Source organism: Phragmites australis, chromosome 18, assembly GCF_958298935.1.
Source record: "Phragmites australis chromosome 18, lpPhrAust1.1, whole genome shotgun sequence".
Lineage (NCBI taxonomy): Eukaryota > Viridiplantae > Streptophyta > Magnoliopsida > Poales > Poaceae > Phragmites > Phragmites australis.
In genome coordinates, this window is record NC_084938.1 from 12,812,846 (window position 1) to 12,830,931 (window position 18,086).

The 18,086-nt window shown below is 47.2% G+C and overlaps 1 protein-coding gene across 1 annotated transcript; it reads left to right on the forward strand.

The window, feature by feature from the left end:
• Window positions 1-1,055: 1,055 nt before the first annotated feature.
• LOC133898542 (peroxidase 40) lies at window positions 1,056-2,491 on the forward strand. Its single transcript, XM_062339255.1, has 4 exons — window positions 1,056-1,367; window positions 1,453-1,644; window positions 1,778-1,943; window positions 2,058-2,491. Exons 1-4 carry the CDS (start codon window positions 1,056-1,058, stop codon window positions 2,489-2,491), a joined length of 1,104 nt encoding a protein of 367 aa, XP_062195239.1.
• The last annotated feature ends 15,595 nt before the right edge of the window (window positions 2,492-18,086 follow it).

The window sequence follows — 18,086 nt, forward strand, 5'->3', positions numbered from 1 at the left end:
AATCAACGGATAGATGAGACTGGTATCTCCTGAGTCCAAGTGATACTTCTTGGCACCTCTCCAGGAATGATAGAAGAACACCATATTGAGGGAGGACTAAGTCGACCATATGCACCATGATTAGGTGCCCTCTAGTCACGCCAGCCCTAAAACAGGGGACGTGGAGCTCTCCGGCTCTCTAATTCTCTGTCCGGTGTCTGTGCTCCTTTCCATGTTCCGAGGCCTCCCCAAATGCGATGATGAGACCAGATCCACATTCCGACGTACGCTCCTCAGCTATATTTCACAGTTTTGACCGCTTCATGTGCACTACGCATGCATACGGCCGCTTAGCTGATCTCCCAGTCTGCCAACTCCAACCGCATCTTGCTGTCTGGCGCAGTACGTCGTACCTAGCGATTCATACTACACAGCGTCAGGCAGCATCGATCATCACACATGCACTCTGATACCATGGAGGTGGTTTCCAGTACGTATCCTTGACCAGGTCATGGCTGGGTGGTGCTAGCATGTAGTTAACTCAGACGAGAGCCTCAAAAGCAGGAAACCTAAGCGAATCAAATTTGTTTCGCTAACCAAATTTTAGATGGGAACCGAAGACCGGTCATTGAACTAGCATAAAGAATAACAACAACCATAAGGACTTGAGGGATCAGCTCCATCATTTTTCCCAAAGACATTCACTTATAAGCTTGCTCAAGTCGATTCTTATCGGGTTGCATCCATTGAATCGATCTGACATTGTACGGCCTACCAACGTCTGTCTTTGCATGTTACTACAACATTTGTATGTAGAGACAGGCTACACAACACTGACAGTCACGCAAGAGGCCTGCCACAGTACTACTCAACTAGGAACAGATATCTCTGTACCTCGATCTCTCACACTCCTCGCTCTTCTCTGTCTTTCTCTCTCCCCTTGTTCGGTCTATATAAAGGTGACCATGCAAACTCACAAGGCCATAGCAACTCTCCCCATTACAAGCAACTAGCAGCAAGTACCGTCACTGAAGGTCTCGCCCTTCGTACCTGCTTCACCCCTGCACCGTTCTGCCATGGAGCACGCCACTACCGTGGCGGTCGTCATCCTGATCCTGCTCGCGGTCAACGTTGCCGCTGCCACCACCGAGAACACCCCCGTCAACAAGTCGTGTGTCACAGGCAGCGCTGGCGCCACAGTAAACATTGGCTACGGCGGGGCAGGAACCAGCGCCGGCGCCGGCGTGTCCCTCGGCGCCGACGCGTACCGCACCACCTGCCCCAGTGCTGAGGAGATTGTCCGCGCGACAGTCGAGAGGGCCGTCGCCGCCGATCCACGCATGGCGGCGTCCCTCCTCCGCCTCCATTTCCATGACTGCTTCGTCAATGTTAGTTCACTCAACTCTCGGTCCGATCGACACCTGTAGATGGTACGTGGCATGCATTACGGTGAGTTCATTGCTATTTTGTAAGGGGTGTGATGGCTCCGTGCTCCTGGACGACAAGCCGTTCTTCATCGGCGAAAAGATGGCAGTGCCGAATGCCAACTCGCTAAGGGGCTTTGAGGTCATCGATGCCATCAAGGCTGAGCTCGAGCGGGCGTGCCCGGAGACCGTCTCTTGTGCCGACGTCCTAGCCATCGCCGCCCGTGACTCAGTCGTTGCGGTAATGGTTAGGCTGGCGTACACCCATACACGCATGCATTGGTCATAGTTACTCCAAATTTCCTGCAACCTCCGCAAATCCGAACTATTGATTGATCATTTATGCATGTGTCATCGTTAATTCGCCGGCACAGTCGGGCGGGCCGAACTGGCAGGTAGAGGTCGGCCGGAAGGACAGCCGAACGGCGAGCCTGCAGGTCGCCAACATCAATCTACCAGCCCCGACGTCCGGCGTGGCGACACTCGTGCAGAAGTTCAGGAACGTTGGCCTCTCAGCCAAAGACATGGTCGCTCTCTCCGGTAAATCGGCTCTCTCTTGACTCTTTCATGCGTCCAGTGGTAGTGTCCATACATCACATATGTACACATATACACGACTCACCATGACAAATGTCCAAATTTACATGCACGCAGGCGCGCATACAATAGGGAAAGCGCGGTGCACGACATTCAGCACGCGCCTCACCGGCGTCGGCGTCTCGGCCGGCGCCGTGGGGGCATCCAAGGATCTGACGTTCCTACAGTCGCTGCAGCAGCTGTGCGCGGGTTCGGCGGGGTCAGCGCTGGCGCATCTGGACCTCACCACTCCGGCGACCTTCGACAACCAGTACTACATCAACCTGCTCTCCGGCGACGGTCTGCTGCCGTCTGACCAGGCGCTGGCGTCGTTGGGTGCCGTGCCGGGGGCAGAGGACGTCATCAGCCTCGTTGCCGCCTACGCGTTCGACGCATCCGTCTTCTTCCAGGACTTCGCCGAGTCCATGCTGCGGATGGGGAGGCTCGCACCGGGCGCTGGCAGCGACGGTGAGGTCCGCCGCAACTGCCGGTTGGTGAACAGCTGGAGCTAGATCCAGTGACGAAGTTCATTCTGGCGTAAGCTCAGCCTGAACTATCTGATGCATGCCGAGTGCTGCAATGGTATCAGCTAATTCTAAGTACGTGTCGTTTTAATTAGTTTGCGGCTTTGTTTGTCTCGGAAGTCGGAACTAGGTCGGTCTTTGGTTAACTAGCAAGCTCTATGTGATGTATGCACGTCGTCTTAGTGTTGGATGGCTTGAAACCTTGAAATAACTGATCTGAAGTGTTCGATTTATAATTCAAGCAAGTTTCATTACATCAATCAGATTATTTGCCTGTTTCTGTTTTCGAAATCAGATGAATTGCCTGTTCGTGCAATATTAGTTTGTCGTACTCATGAATCCCCCCTCCCCCCGCCGCCCCCCGCCCCCCTGGGGCTGACACTGGACAAGTGATTCTCCTGTGCTAAGGAAGCCCGTACTCCTTGAGTGCTGAGAGTTGATTGACTCGCGGCCATGTGCAGATTTTATCGTATCCTCACAGTTATATGCTTTTGAGACGTGTGCATAACAGGAAGACCAGGTCCTTTTTCCTGTGCTGCAAATACTCCTGAAAATTGTAGTGAGGTATTGAATACAATTTAGGCTTGTATTTTTTCTCGTTTTGTTTTAAATCCATTTATTTATTAATCAAAAGAGATAAACCTCTAACCATTAGGGGCCAGAAAAAAAGAGAAATAGCCTAAAAATTCTTAAAGGAAAGCAAAACATCCGGCCTTTAGTTTGGTGTACCATTCCTACGATTAAAAAACTACACCGTTAGATCTTATTTGCCACGTTCTGCATCTCTTTGCACACGCACCCATATATTTCGATCTAATCTTTACGCTTGCCTTTGTCTGTACCACGGCGTCCACACGCGCGCAACTCGCCTCCACGATCGCCCCACACGCTCGACTAGCTTGACTTGCCATGTGCATGCGCCCAGCCAAAGCTTGCATATCTGTCTGTGCACAGGTATGTATGCATGCAAGATGGAGATCTCCTAGCACTATATAGGGCAAAGCATGCACGACGGAGACAAGATAGGAGCGATCCAAGAAGGTCAATGCATGCACAGCGGAGAGAAGAGACTGGAGTGCTGTTGAGGGAGTGGTACTGTTGGTTCTCACTTGTTGACTTCGGTCACATCTAACAACCTCAAAGGAAAAGTAGCAATGCTAATATCACCATAAAGATATTTTCACTATGCTTTACAGGGATAAGACCGAATGGCATACGGCGGAGGACCGGAGGTTTAAGGATGTAAGTGATGGTCTTGAAGGGAGCATATAAAGAAAGGAACATAGAAGGATGGAAGCATTAGTGAAGCCCAGACGCGAGGCGAAGGCCGAAGCCCAGGCAAAGAGCGGAGATGGAAGCTCGGAGGATGAAAGGATACAACAAAACCCGAACAATGAAGGGATACAACAAAGCCTAGAGGACTAAGGGATACAACGAAACCTAGAGGATGAAGGGATACGACGAAAAGACCTTGGGAACGAGAACAAAGACCTGCTCCAAGAGGAGCCTGCGTGTTAACGAGAATCTAGCGGGAAGACAACCATAGGGGATTCACCAAAAGCCCCAAAGGGAGACCCAATGTGGGTCCCTTGGGACACGTGTCGGGCTCTATTAGGTTAGAGCTTTATAAATGTATATTGATTGTAATACCCTAGAATATTTTGGGATTATTCCTAATGTCAGGTAGAATATTCCTAATGTAATGATGATTAGGGTGGTTGAGGTATGGCTATAAATACCTCCACCAAACTGATGTAAAGTCAATGAACATTCATTATACTCACTATTACTAGTTCACTGTTCTCTGTGTTACGATCAAAATCCCAACATTTGGTGTCGTCCATGGAGATCGAACCCACGACCATGTGGTGATCCATCATGCCATCAAAGGCAGTTCGGTTCGGTCACCCTTTCACAACAAAAAGGAGAGGCCATAACGGTAGAAGGCGGCACAGCTTTAGCTAAGGCCCCCTCACTACTCCAGAACCGGTCATCAGTGGCAGTTCAAAATCGTCATCAGTGACGGGTTTTGAACCATCACTCGACACTGATAGTCAGTATCAGTGTCAGTTCGTGGATCCAATTGGCACTATAGTACCTATCAGTGCCGGATGGTATTACCAACCGGCAGTGTTGTTTCCCGCCCTTTTCAAAATTTGGCGGTTGCCATCAATACCGTGCCCATTTTTAAATTTTAGCCATTGCTGCCATTAGTTTATGGTATATTTATAGACATGCACGTATAAATTTAATTCACGAGACGTCAAATTTTATCACAGCATATATACATAAGCACATATAAATTTCAGTCATAAAACATCAAGTCTAATCGCAGTATATATACACATCATACATGTCAAGTTTCATTACAACAACGATAAGGAGTTTAAGTTTTCTTGCTAATCAATGGGTCTGAACTCTGTCTTTTCTTATTGGATGAAGGTAACGATAGAGACCAGCCAATTTCATGGTACTCGCTGGTTGGACTAATGACTTGATGATTGATGAACCCAACAAGTTGTTCTTGAAGTGCGTTAGTTTCAATAGGTAAGAGTCGATCTGTGGATAGCTTGAGAAGCTGCACTTTCAAGAATTGAAGAAATAAATCTTTATCAACACGTATCAGACCTAAAAATTAGTCATCAATATGTATGCCGCTTACCTTAACATCGGCCACCTGGAGCGACACATCTCCGGTGAATTCGTGCATGAATTCCATTACATAAAAAGCACATATATTGTTGCCCGGGCCCTGCTTCCTACAAGGAAAGTCGTATCGGACTATTCATTCTTTCACATATGACCGGTGTCTAACACTCCTTTAGATGTATCACATGTACACTCTATACGTGTGTGATTATTACCGTAAGTAGACTTAGATTTAATCAAATAAAATATTATAAGAGCAATAACAAAATGATCGAGTTTAACTTTGTACCAGGTCAATGACGGGTTGGTAGGTTTCTTTTGGATTATTTTGTGAGTAGAAGATAACAATCTTGCTAATGTCTGGCTAGATGACAAGGAGGATCCAATGATAAATGGACAAAGGTCACCATAGGTTAGTTGGTCCTAATTTCTAATGATGTATTGCTTAAAAAGAGTAGAAAATTCATGGAGGGAAACACATACCCAAAGTGGTAGGGTAAAAGCATGTATTTCTTCAATTGTAGCTCTAGAATACACTCCAATGCATAATCGTCGTTTTTCTTGGATTGGTTCGGATCATTTTTGGGTTTACTTGATGTAGGTCGATGAATCCCACATGGAGGATGCCGTCCATCTTACATTTTTGTACCTCCATTCTACACAAGGAATAAGTTAAGATATTCAATCTAATGGTACAAAAATATATACTATGAATTATACATATATGACACCTACAGAGTCCAGCAACTCAAGATAGACACGTCTAGGGTATCTTGTTGGTACACTAAATACATTTCCTCAAATAATATAAAAATAGTGCTTGTATCTAGTCTCAAACATTTATCTACCCTCCCTCGACTCCTTCATGTACCATACATAGAATTTCCGAAGTTGGTATGTTAGGTTGTCCCATACGTTTGGCACGACCAACAATTTGCTCAGCTTAAATTTCCATCTCTCAGTTGCTTTTGGTGCCAAGGACCCTTCTACAAGTTGCTCTATTGTCATTTTGGATTCTTTAAGAAATCTTTCTAAATTTTGTTCTTGTTGTATATATTTGATCGTAGACTTGTTGAATATCTAACTGTGGGGTATATACGCATAAAGAGTATATAATATACAGATAAGGTATGTCGTGTGCATGTTTAATAACCCCGGATATTGCGGAACCGAATCCATGGTACCTGATACTCCTGGAGATCCAGAAGGCGCATACTAGGAATGTCTTGATTGGTTACCCAACTCGAGAACAACTGGTTTCCCAGGTGGATTTATCTGATGTTTCTTAGTGGATAAGATGAAGGACTCCCTATCAACTAGACAAGATAGGAGGTAGTGCAAGACCCCTATATTAGGCGGGATCCAAACCGCCCAAGGGAGACTCTTTTTTGAGAGGAACACAACTCATCTGCAACTAGACGCAAGAACTAGGGCTACATGAGATACTCAGCGACTTCGCCATTTGTCTAGTTTAGATCCCATCTACTCCTTGTAATAGATCTAGACACATTACCTATTATTCGGGGAAAATAAACCATCCTGAGGACAATGGTTAAATATTGGTATCGAAGGTCCCTCCAGACCCTCCGGTCTCCGCACCCTCAGTAGGAGGCCCGACTTCCGGAGGCTGCAGGCCCCCTCGGGCCACCTCTCTGGTACGTATGTGGCCTTCCCAAAACTCGGAGCTATAGCAAGCCCCTCTGAAGCCTTTAGCCTCTGGACTCTCAGTAGGAGCCCTGGCCCCCGGAGGCTGCGGACCCCTTTGGGCCACCCCTCTGGTGCCCGTGCGGCCTTCCAAAGCCTAAAGATGCAGCTGGTCTCCAGAGATAATATCAGGGAAGAAAGGAGACCCCCTGTAGCCGACCTGATGCGAGACGACGGACGATTAGTGTTGGTGCAAGTGGTGCTTATCCTGATACCCTAGTACGATAAAAGTCATCCTGACACCCTTGGTAGAGCAGCGCTGGGCCGCAATTGGCGACTGACTCACCCCTCAGGGGGCAGGAACCACAATAGTTACCACGATAGATATCTATCTTCTATGTAGGGTAAAATAGTTATCTAGGATAAGGCCCAGTAATTCGGCCAGGTCTTAGATATTTGTACATCGTGATAACTTGTACACTAAGCTACGTACAACCCTATAAATAGGAGGTCGTGCTCATCTGGGCAGGGACATGTCACAAGGAGAACGCTCAATAACACATAAAGGGCAACACACATGATACAGAGGTGCACAAACACAAAGTCACGCGGTGATACTCTCCCCAGACAGATCCATTTTTCTACTATCGATACATATGTGATGTTTCTTCCTCTCAAACTTCATCTCCAAGCTTGAGTCTACACCTTAGAAGAAACTCTCACCGTACTTGCTAGGGCAAGACTATCTCTTGCTCCAACAGCGCATCATTCGTGGGGACTCGAACACAGAAGTGCTAAAGAGAGGTAGGAATCTACCAAAAAAACCACCAACACGCTAGCTGCCATATCCACCATTGCAACCATGAAACCATATGCGTGGCTATCTCAGCCATGCACACTGCGTGCACCCTCCAGCTCCGCTGTCGTATGGGACAACGTTCCTCCAGCCTTGATCAACCTAGAACCTTGGGTTGGTACGAAAACTCCAGACGGCACGAAGGCCTTCTAGCCTTTGCATGGCGAAGACCTCGCTGCACTAGGAGAGGTCATGACCGAGGTCACAGCCAAGCAGGCCGCTTTCCAATTGTTCTGGGTGGTCAAACCCAGGGATGTTTCCGCCTGGGCTTGGTCCCAAAGATCTGCATGACTTCCCTAACTCTCTCCATTCCTTCCTCTTGCTGCACGACATCAAGTAGATCTTAGGACTTCTAATAATCCTCTTAGCTTATCTGTAAAAGAGCTAAAAAATCTGTGAAATGAAAAAAAAAATCCTATTTCTATTGCAATTCATGTGTGTAACTATGAATCTTATGAATACAAGGAATGTTTAAACAAGTGTCCGACCTTTGAATTAGGCCTTTCGAGTAGCTTAGGGAGTTTTCAAGCCAGATGTAGGGACATTTATTGTGATTACCTTAGGTCAAACTTCAAGCGAAAAGCGTCTTAGCTTTTAGGCACTCATGGACTCGATAAGGTTCTTTGTGGTCCCAAACGATGTTCCTCCCTTGTCATCGGAAGTCATTTTTATGGTGTGCACGACAATTTTTTGTAGTCCGAGTATATGTGAAACCCCGGACTGGTTATCGGGGAGAGATTCCCAGTTAGGCAGTCTAAGAGTCCGATTGTGTTCTTGGTGTAAGTACCAATATAGCAGATTATATCAATTATTAAGGCATTGGCTCGCGATATGGATAAGTAATATATTGATCTATGTAAAATGATGACTAATATTACAAAATATATCCTAAGTACTTAGACATAGAACTTACGAAGCTGGTCAACATTCCAAGAATTTTTAAAGATTTGACCATCTTCAATAGCTAACCTATACAACCTTGGTCGGTTGGACTCGACCATTTTATAAGGTCCTTCCCACTTTGGAGATAGTTTGTTGCTGTATTTTTTGCTCTATACAAGTCGTAGAACCAGATCTTCGGGTTTGAAGGATATTTTGTGGATGTTCTGATCATAGTAGCACTGGAGAGCTTGCTGGTACTGCGCTAATCTTATCAGCACTTGTGTCCTTTTTTCTTCGAGAACATTGAGATTTGATCATTAGTTCATAGGGCAATGTTGTTTTGGCCCCATAGAATAAGAAGAAAGATGCTTCACCCACCGCTCTACTGGATGTCGTTCGGAGTGCCCAGAGCACATTAGACAACTCGAAAGTGTATGCAGATAAGTGGTTGAAGATGCAGGTCTTGATTCCTTGGAGTACTAGACCATTTTCTCGCTCAATCTATCCATTACTTTGCGGATGAGCCATGGACGCAAAGCAGATCATAGTGTCTAGTTGTTTGCAGTAATTGATGAACGTCGTGCTAGACGAAATTGTAGAATAAATGAGGGACACCTCGAGTGGATGAGTCAAAGGAACACACAAAGGTTTTTTAGACAAGTTCGGGACTCCTATAGGATAATAACCATACATCATGTTTGTCTTGTATTGATCTGATACTCTTACACGAGGGTGCGTGGCCAGCCTAGATAGATCTAACCTAGTCCAATAGCTTCTAATGACTTGTAGTCTTCTATCACTTCTTCACTCATGTCCTCCGTAGGGTCCCTAGGATCCTACACACAAGGGGGCGTCATACGTCCTCTGAAGTCTTTCTTCCCATTCTTAGAGATAAAATTCCTTAATTATGGGATACCCTAGGTACCTATGGGTAGTTTCCATCTATCTAGAGATCCCTACCCAGAGATAGAGATATTCCCTAAGAATTGCGGGAAACCTAGGAGTGCTCGGATATGGTAATCATCCAGTAGGCGTCATCAATAAGATTCTGGGACTTATTGTTATGTCCATATACTGCTTGGCCTTCACAACCCCAGGGCCACCTTCACGCGGTTGGTAAGCAAGACCCTTCACACACAGCTAGACCGCAACGTAGCCGTGTATGCTAATTACATTGTGGTTCGAAGTCATTGTGAAGGGAATCATGGTGTTGACTTAAAGGAGACCTTCGCCATCCTTCAAAAGCCAAGCTTACAGTTGAACCTGAAGAAATGTTTTTTTGGTGTCCATTCGGTCCAATTGCTAGGATGTCTGGTATGCCAGAGAGGCATTGAATCCAATCCGAAGAAAAGACGAGCTATCACGAACATGACGCCACCATGGTCCATTAAGGAAACACAACGCTTGGTTAGAAAGGTGACCTCGCTGAATTGCTTCATCGCCAGGTGGGCAGAGTTTAGCTTGCCATTCCTACGGGTCCTTTGAGGGTTGGACCCTTTCAAATGGATGGATGAACAACAGGTGGCCTATGAAGCCATGAAGAGCCACTTGGCGAAACTCACCATGCTGGCTAGTTCAGAGCCGGGTAGCAAATTGTTATTGTATGTCACATCATCATACTCAACGGTGAGCTCTATTTTGGTTTAGGAAAAGAAGGTTGAGGGGAATCTTTGACAGGTACCTGTATACTTCGTCTTAGAGGTGTTGAATGGCTTGAAGGAGCGATGGCCTATGCAGTAGTCATGGCATCAAGGATATTGAAACACTAGTTCACAGCTCAATCACAATCCTGACTTTGTACCCTCTGAAGGACATCTTTGCGAATCGTGAGACCACTGGATGTATTGGCAAATGGGAAGCTGAGTTCTCCCCGCTTTGTATCTCCTTCGCGTCACGCACGGCCATTAAATCCCAAGACTTGGTAGATTTGGTAGTCGACTAGACACCCAGGACAAAAGAGATGAAGGAGCCGTGTAGCCTGACCAGATATGGACCATAAACATCGACAGAGCCTGGGGACATTGTGGTGTAGGTGTAGCGGCCGCAATCACGTCGCTCAGTGGGTCGAAGTTGTTTGATAACTGGGCCTTCGGAAGGCAAAATCCCTAGGGGAGTAGTGAAGACGGATTCGCAGCTCGTGGCAAGCTAGGTGGACAAATCCTATCATGCAAAGAAATCAGAGTTGGCCAAGTACATTCAATTACTAATCAGGATGCAAAAGCACTTCTCGGGTTATCCATTAAGATCCATATCGAGGGGGGAAAATCAAGAAGAGGATGCCTTGGCAAAGGCTGCAGATCAGGGTACCCCTTTACCTTCTGAGGTGTTCTTTGAGATACTCAAAGCCCCAGCTATAGGTGCTGATGAAACCCTGGTAAGAGTTGTCGTTATAGCAAAGCAGGATTGGCGAATGCCTTCGTTGGCATATCTTCAAGACTGGACGGTGCCCGATGATGAAGTAGCAGTGAAGAGAATACTATGCCAGGCCAGGAGATATCAGATCATTGATGGAAGGCTATGTAAAGCGGCGGTGTGCGCACCCCTACTGCGCTGTGTATTAAAGAACGAAGGCAAGGAGTTGCTCAGAGAGATGTATCATGGGTAGTGCGGATCTCACTCAGGCTTGAGGGCCCTCATAGAGAAGGTAGTTTGGCAAGGTTTCTACTGGCCCAAAGCAGCCTCAGATGTGGAGGATTTGTTTTGATCATGTCCTCGGTGCTTGTAACACCCAAAATTTCAATTTTTGCAGTAATTTAAATTTTTCTAGAATTAAATACGAGTTGTATTTTATTCAATTTAGATGGAAAATTAATTTCTAAATTTAACTGGCCATAGGTCATAATTTTGCTTGTTGCATTCATGCCATCGTAGTTGCAATAGATTTTTATGCGTGGAAAAAGATTGCAAAAATTCGCTAGAAGTCGCTCGTTTAAACCCCTTTTGAATTTGAAGTAAAATCTAAAATGGAAAGCATTTCAAAAATTGGAAAAAGCTTCTCGGGCCGAATCCTTTCTCCCCCGGCCAACTTCCTCCCTCCCCCTCTCATTTTCTTTCTCCGCGTGGGCCGCCTCCCCCTCCACCCCTGCGCCGGCCTCCCAGCGCCCAAGCTGGCCTCTACCCGCCTTCTCTCTCCTACAGGTGGGCCTGCCAGCCGAGCCAGCTTCCCCCGCCTAAGCCGCTCCCCCTCCCCGCCCCGATCTCTCTATGCGCAGGCCCGACCCAAGCCGCCAGCCAAGCCGCCCGCCCAACCGGCTCCTCTTCCTTAACCTCCCGCCGCCCGACTCAATCGGCCCCAAAATCGCCCGTGCCCGATCAAATCCCACTTCCCCGCGCCATAAATCGCTAATCAAACCCCACCACCGTGATCGCCACCCCCTATTCCCTCCTCCCTGGCCGTTTCCCCCTTCATTCTCCTCTCTTTAATTTGGAAACCAATGCTTTTAATGGAAATCATGGCACCAGCTGAATCCTCTCAAATCAGGCCGCTCCTCTCCCTCCCGCGGTTATTTAAGCCTCTCATCATCTCCCTTGCGACGTTCTGCACCCAAACCATCCTTTTCCCATGTGATTTGCATGCGGAATCATGCCCGTCGCCGTCTCCGCCGTTGCCGCTGGTAAGAGCTCGCCGCCGCCCAAAATTTTCCCTCGACGAACCTCTTGTGACCTCGTTTCTCCCTCCTACGGTGTCACAGGACCTCGAGCTTCACATCCCGATGCTTTTCGAAGCACCTTCCGCCGACGGGCGCTGTCCCCGCCAAGACCGTGCATCACCGCCTGCCGTTCTTTATCGCCAGCCGCCTTCGGAGCTCCTCTGCCACCGTGAGACCCGGTGTGAGAACCCCTGTTCCCTCCTCTCTCTTTTGTGCCAAGCCCTGTCGAGTGTCGTGGCTGGTGGCGCGCTTTTGCGCCGCGCCTGCCAGGCTCCGGCCGCCCGCCGCCGTCGGCCGCCGCCTTTCCCGTCCCACGCCGCTGCCTGCCACTCATGTTTAATTCCAGCCGCCGAATCCAAACTGACAGCTCGGATTAGACCGAGCTTACCCCTTTGAGCCTCAGTCCATCGTGAACCGTGGACCGGCCAAAAGGCCGTGGTCAACTGGGCCCATAAACCTATTCCATGGATTTTCTAGTAGCAAAATAATTCAGCAAATGCTTTATTGAGTCATAAATTGAATTTCCAGTATAAAATTAATTCGGGTTTTCTCTGAAAATCAACTAAACCTTGCAGTTTAGCCCCTGGAACTTCAAAAGCTCAATACTTTTTACTCGTAGCTCCGATTAGGGTAATTTTCATGCCCAAATGTTTGTTGCGACGTGTAGAATCTTTTTACAGGTTTTTTTTTATCTAGATTTAGCACTGTTTGGTATACTGTCCTTAGAGTTTTATTTTGTGTGCTTTTTCCGGTATGTCTAATTAGCAGCTGAGCAGTCCGGTAATCTCCAAGACCAAGTTTTCGAGGATTTTGAGCAACACTCCGTCGAAGGCAAGTGTCCTTGACCATCTTGCACATATTTTTAGGATATATATGTAGATGTTTTACCTTCGATGCATGCTTGTCTAAATATGAAATCCCATGTTAGGGTTTATTAGTTTTGAATAAATATTCCTTGGCGCCGTTGTTTTATCATGTTATAAAATGGGTAGATATGCTAGTGCAGTCAGGGTTGAGAGAAATGTTAACATCGACTAATGAACTATGCAACAATATTTGGGAAATGGTAATTTTGTAGCAACATGGTATAGGGATCCCAACAGAATGGTTGGTTTGAGGTGGTGCTGAACAGCAGGCTTGTGTTTGTTTCTGTGTGGGGTCCTAAGGACTAGTTCTTGAAGCATGTAACCTGGCTAAACCGCACAACCACGAGGCCTATATGGGTACGGCCTGACCAACTATTAGCCACCTCTCTGGCTCTGTGGGCACAGTTGGACAGTTAAGTGGCACAAGAGGGGGCTTCTACAGCGATGGAATCGTCTGTTAGCGGTGAAACCTCAGTGGGTGCCTGCAAGCTAGTGGGAGTGTTGCAAAGGTCTTGTAGTGAGACCCCGACTCCACACCCCGGAAGTATGGAGCAACACGGGAATCACGACTCGTGGGGAAAGCTATGCAAACTCTGTAGAGTATCAAACTGATCTATCAGCCGTGCTCACGGTCAAGAGTAGGCTTAAACTTCTTCAAGATTAGTTGGGATCTGGGTTTGGTATGGTTGGTCGGGTAGCGGGGTAATGGAATTACCTAGTGAGTCTTAGTAGTCGGATGGAATTCGATGAGTCAATCCTTTTGATATAGCAGTGTCCTCATACTTAGTAAATAGGATGCCTGATGTTGGAATCTTAGGATAAGTTGCTTAGTGCAGTTATCTGTGTTTAGCCGTTCCTTGACTCAAGCCCCATATCATGTTTTCCCTCCACTTGTAGACTACATCTTTGTACTCACACTTGTTGTCTCCTTCCTTGCATTCTTCCGCTGTTCAGAAGCCGTTTATGAAGCTGCAACCTTCAACGAGGACAACTTCGACCCGGAGCTGTTGTTCTAGGCTTGTGTACCCCCGGTTGACACCTGTGGAACATGGAAGACCCGCTGGCACTGAAGGCCTCATTTTAGTTCTGCTGTGTTTTCTTTTAGACCCTCGGGTCCTTTTGTAATAAGTTAAATAATGTTGTTATATTGGCACTGTGATGATACACCAATGATGTAGCACATGTATGGAAACTTGATCCTGGCATACATGTGTTGTGCCCGGTTTTGTTCTTTTAAAACTGGGTGTTATAGAAGCGGTATCAGAGCCGTGTTGACCGTAGGACGCAGCCTAGATAGATTGGATGTGCTAAGGACTTATGTTTGTACAAACTACTTTTGTAAAACTATTTTTCTTCCAGTTTTTCCTTTCTCTATCTACTGCTCTTTATAAAATGGTTACTAATTTCTGTCTTTCTTCAAATTTTAGATGGCCCGTTCGAAGATCACCCCGCGCAAGCGCGTGCTGGTTCCAGAGATGGAGGTTCCTGCTGGTGCAGCCTAGAGGCACTAACCCCCAACTGAGTTCTACTCTGACGAACAGCTTGCCGGATACTTTGCCCGCACGCTGTGGTACCTACTGCAGGGTCTCGGTTACCACGATGCTCCTCTCTTCAAGGGCGTCAGGGTTCCGCTTGGAGGACAAGGTTACTCCTGGTCAGTGGAGGTGACCATGTTCGAGAAGCCCTCCGATGACGGTCTTCGCGGAGTTCGCCGAGTCCACACCGCCACCGCCCTTAGCTACGTTTGAGGCAAGGATCGAGGACGCTGCCCACCAAGCTCTGGCTGTTCTCTGCCGGCAGAATAGACAGGACCTTAGCCACACCCAGTTCGAGAAGTTCCCGTAGCTCCTGTCAGGCAGCCTGGAGGTCACCTTTGCGTTCGTGGGCAATGGAGCAGATCTCCATCTGAGAGAGCAGGTCCGCCTCACCGCCGCCTTGTACGCCGAGTTGGACAAAGCACTCAACGAGCTAGAGGATATGCACCAACACCATGCCAAGCACGAGCAGATGATCTACGAGCTGGAGATGCTACTGGAGGACCTTGACCAGCTCCCCGGGGACGCTCCCTCGATACCTATGGCTGCACCGCCACGTTCTCCTTAGCGCAAGAAGCTTTGTCAGGCAGATGTTGCAGGCCCTTCAGGCATAGCAGGCCATGAGTAGAGTCGAGCTAGAAGGATGTCTTGAGCTAAATAAATCGTTTAGCCTCGTGTGTTGTTGGCTCCAGTGTGTGCTTGTGGCTGTTGTGTGAATCGTGTTACGAATTGGATCTTTGATTGAGTGTTGGTGTGATGTGGGAGTTTCCTCTCTACATTTCATCAGTTAATAATATAATAATAGTTGGGAGTCCTTTCTTTCTGTTCTTTTCTATTCTTGTCTTATTTTTTCACCCTTACTTTTCTCTTATGCTCCCCCGCTCGTACCCTGGTGACCAACAGATGGTGAACACTAGACGCAACAACAACGTCAACGACAACACCAACAACAACATCAACAACAATGATAACGACAATGTCAACGACAACACCAATGACAACACTGCCAACCAACATGGCCTTCCTCCCCCGCCACCCCTCATGGACGCCCACCATGTCATGACCCTTCTTCAGGGCTTGGTTTAAGCAATCAATCAGCAACCTCAAACTCAGCAGGCACCGCCGCAGCAACCGCAGTCCATGCTTAGAACTTTCTTGAGCACCCAACTACCTACCTTCTCTCAAGCAGTGGAGCCCATGGAAGCAGATGATTGACTGAAGGAAATTGAGAGCAAGCTACAGATATCTCAGTGTAATGAAAGGGAGAAAGTTCTCATTAATGGGTTGAGGGTAGGCTACGCTAGCACAAAATAAATTTTCTCTACCGCATTCAACCAGGAAGCCATGCGAGTAGGGGATCATGAATCGTTACCACTTGACGAGCAGTGCAGCGGAAGAAGAGTTGGAGCAGACCAATCCAACGTCGTGCGCGTCAAGTAGTCGATCGTCAACCTCGTCCCGAGCACGTCCCGAGCACCTTCCGAGTACTCGCGGGTACGTCCCGAGTACTCCCGAGCAGATCAGCACCGCAATAGTAGCAGCGCCTCCACGGTATCCACACGTACAAGGATGGAATCGCCGTGCGCCGGTGTGCTAGCACCACGCGCCCGGCTAGGGTTTCGAAGGGAGTTCGGGAATAGGAGGCGGCTAGGGTTTCTCAAGAACACCTTGCGCCTTGGCCCCTGCCTATTCTTATATAGAGCACGCTAATGGGCCTTTAATCAACATTAAAGCCCATTATGACTCTAAACCCTAATGGTCCTTTAATCAACATTAAAGCCCATTAGCAGATCCAATCCGCAAACTCGATCGCCTCTAGGGCATATTACCAACAATCTCCCACTTGCACTAGAGTCAGCACAAGTTTTATATTCCATCCCCTTAAGTGTGTGACCCGTTAGGTTCATGTGTAAACGGCCGCTATCCGGAAACCCTTTTCCGAATTGCAAGTCAATAGCGGTACCTAGCAGGACATATTGACTCCCGAATGCACACAAAGATCATATCGGCTGAACCTTGATATACTCATGCACCAATCCCTTTACCACACGATACCAGTCAAGCTCAAGGCGAGATTCGTGCCACCCTTGTGATAGCTCGACCATTCACTCGATCAAGTAGTGGATTCACCATGATTAACTCTTTAATCACATTGGCATGGCCATACACTTTCCAATCCAACTACCTCGAGGGGCCCAGAGATATCTCTCCCGTTATTTAGGAGGGGTAAATTCCATCTTGATCACTCACATCCCACGACATGTTTCATAACATACCCGAAAGCAACCTTTATAACTACCCAGTTACGGAATAGCGTTTGGAAGCCCCTAAGTGTGTTACTACACATTCTGGAATCAATGATGATCTCAGGTCAAAGGATTCTGTAGGTACACCATTTGAGATAACAACTGATGGCACATTAAAAATAACAATCCCAGCAGTATCTCAGGGTGGGTCTATCCAACATCATGTTCTCTAACATGTGTCCACATTACTGATTTGATATCTCCATATCTATGATCCGTGAAACATGATCATCATTCAGTCAAATGTGCTAATCTATAAATCATTATTGTCCCACACAATGATATGAGATTAGGGACTATTTAGAATAACATAATAAAAACAAAGAGTTTCACAAACAAGTCACATACTTGCTGATCAATGTAAATGATAATTATTCATGGAACCAGATAACAATTATCCAAAAGTACATTAGCATAGACAGAACACATTCTCTCACATGCACTAGAGTCTATCCCGCAAGTATCTAATACCCATAGAGCTCAAGTGTGCCTCATGCTTGGGCTGTGGGAGAGGCTTCGTCAACGGATCAGCAATATTCGAATCCGTGTGCACCTTGCATATCTTTACATCACCTCTATCAATAATCTCTCGAATGAGGTGATAGCGCCGAAGTATGTGCTTGGACTTCTGGTGCGACCTAGGCTCCTTGGCTTGTGCAATGGCACCACTATTGTCACAATAGAGGTCCATTGGACTGGACGCACTAGGGACCACACCCAACTCAGAAACAAATTTTCTGATCCAAACAGCCTCTTTTGCAGCTTCCGAAGCTGCGATATACTCGGCCTCCGTTGTGGAATCAGCAACCGTTTCTTGCTTGGAACTCTTCCAACTCACCGCACCTCCATTGAGGCAGAACACAAAACCAGACTGCGATCTCGAGTCGTCCTTGTCGGTTTGGAAGCTAGCATCGGTGTAACCATTTACAACGAGCTCCTCCTCACCTCCATAGACTAGGAACATATCCTTAGTTCTTCTCATGTACTTGAGGATACTCTTTACTATAGCCCAGTGACATTCACCTGGGTTCGATTGATATCTGCTCGTAACACTTAGAGCATAGGAGACATCTGGGCGTGTACAAAACATAGCATACATGATGGACCCGATAGCAGAAGCATACGGGATCGCACTCATCCTCTCGAGCTCATCAGATGTCTTAGGACATTGATTCTTGCTGAGAGTGATGCCATG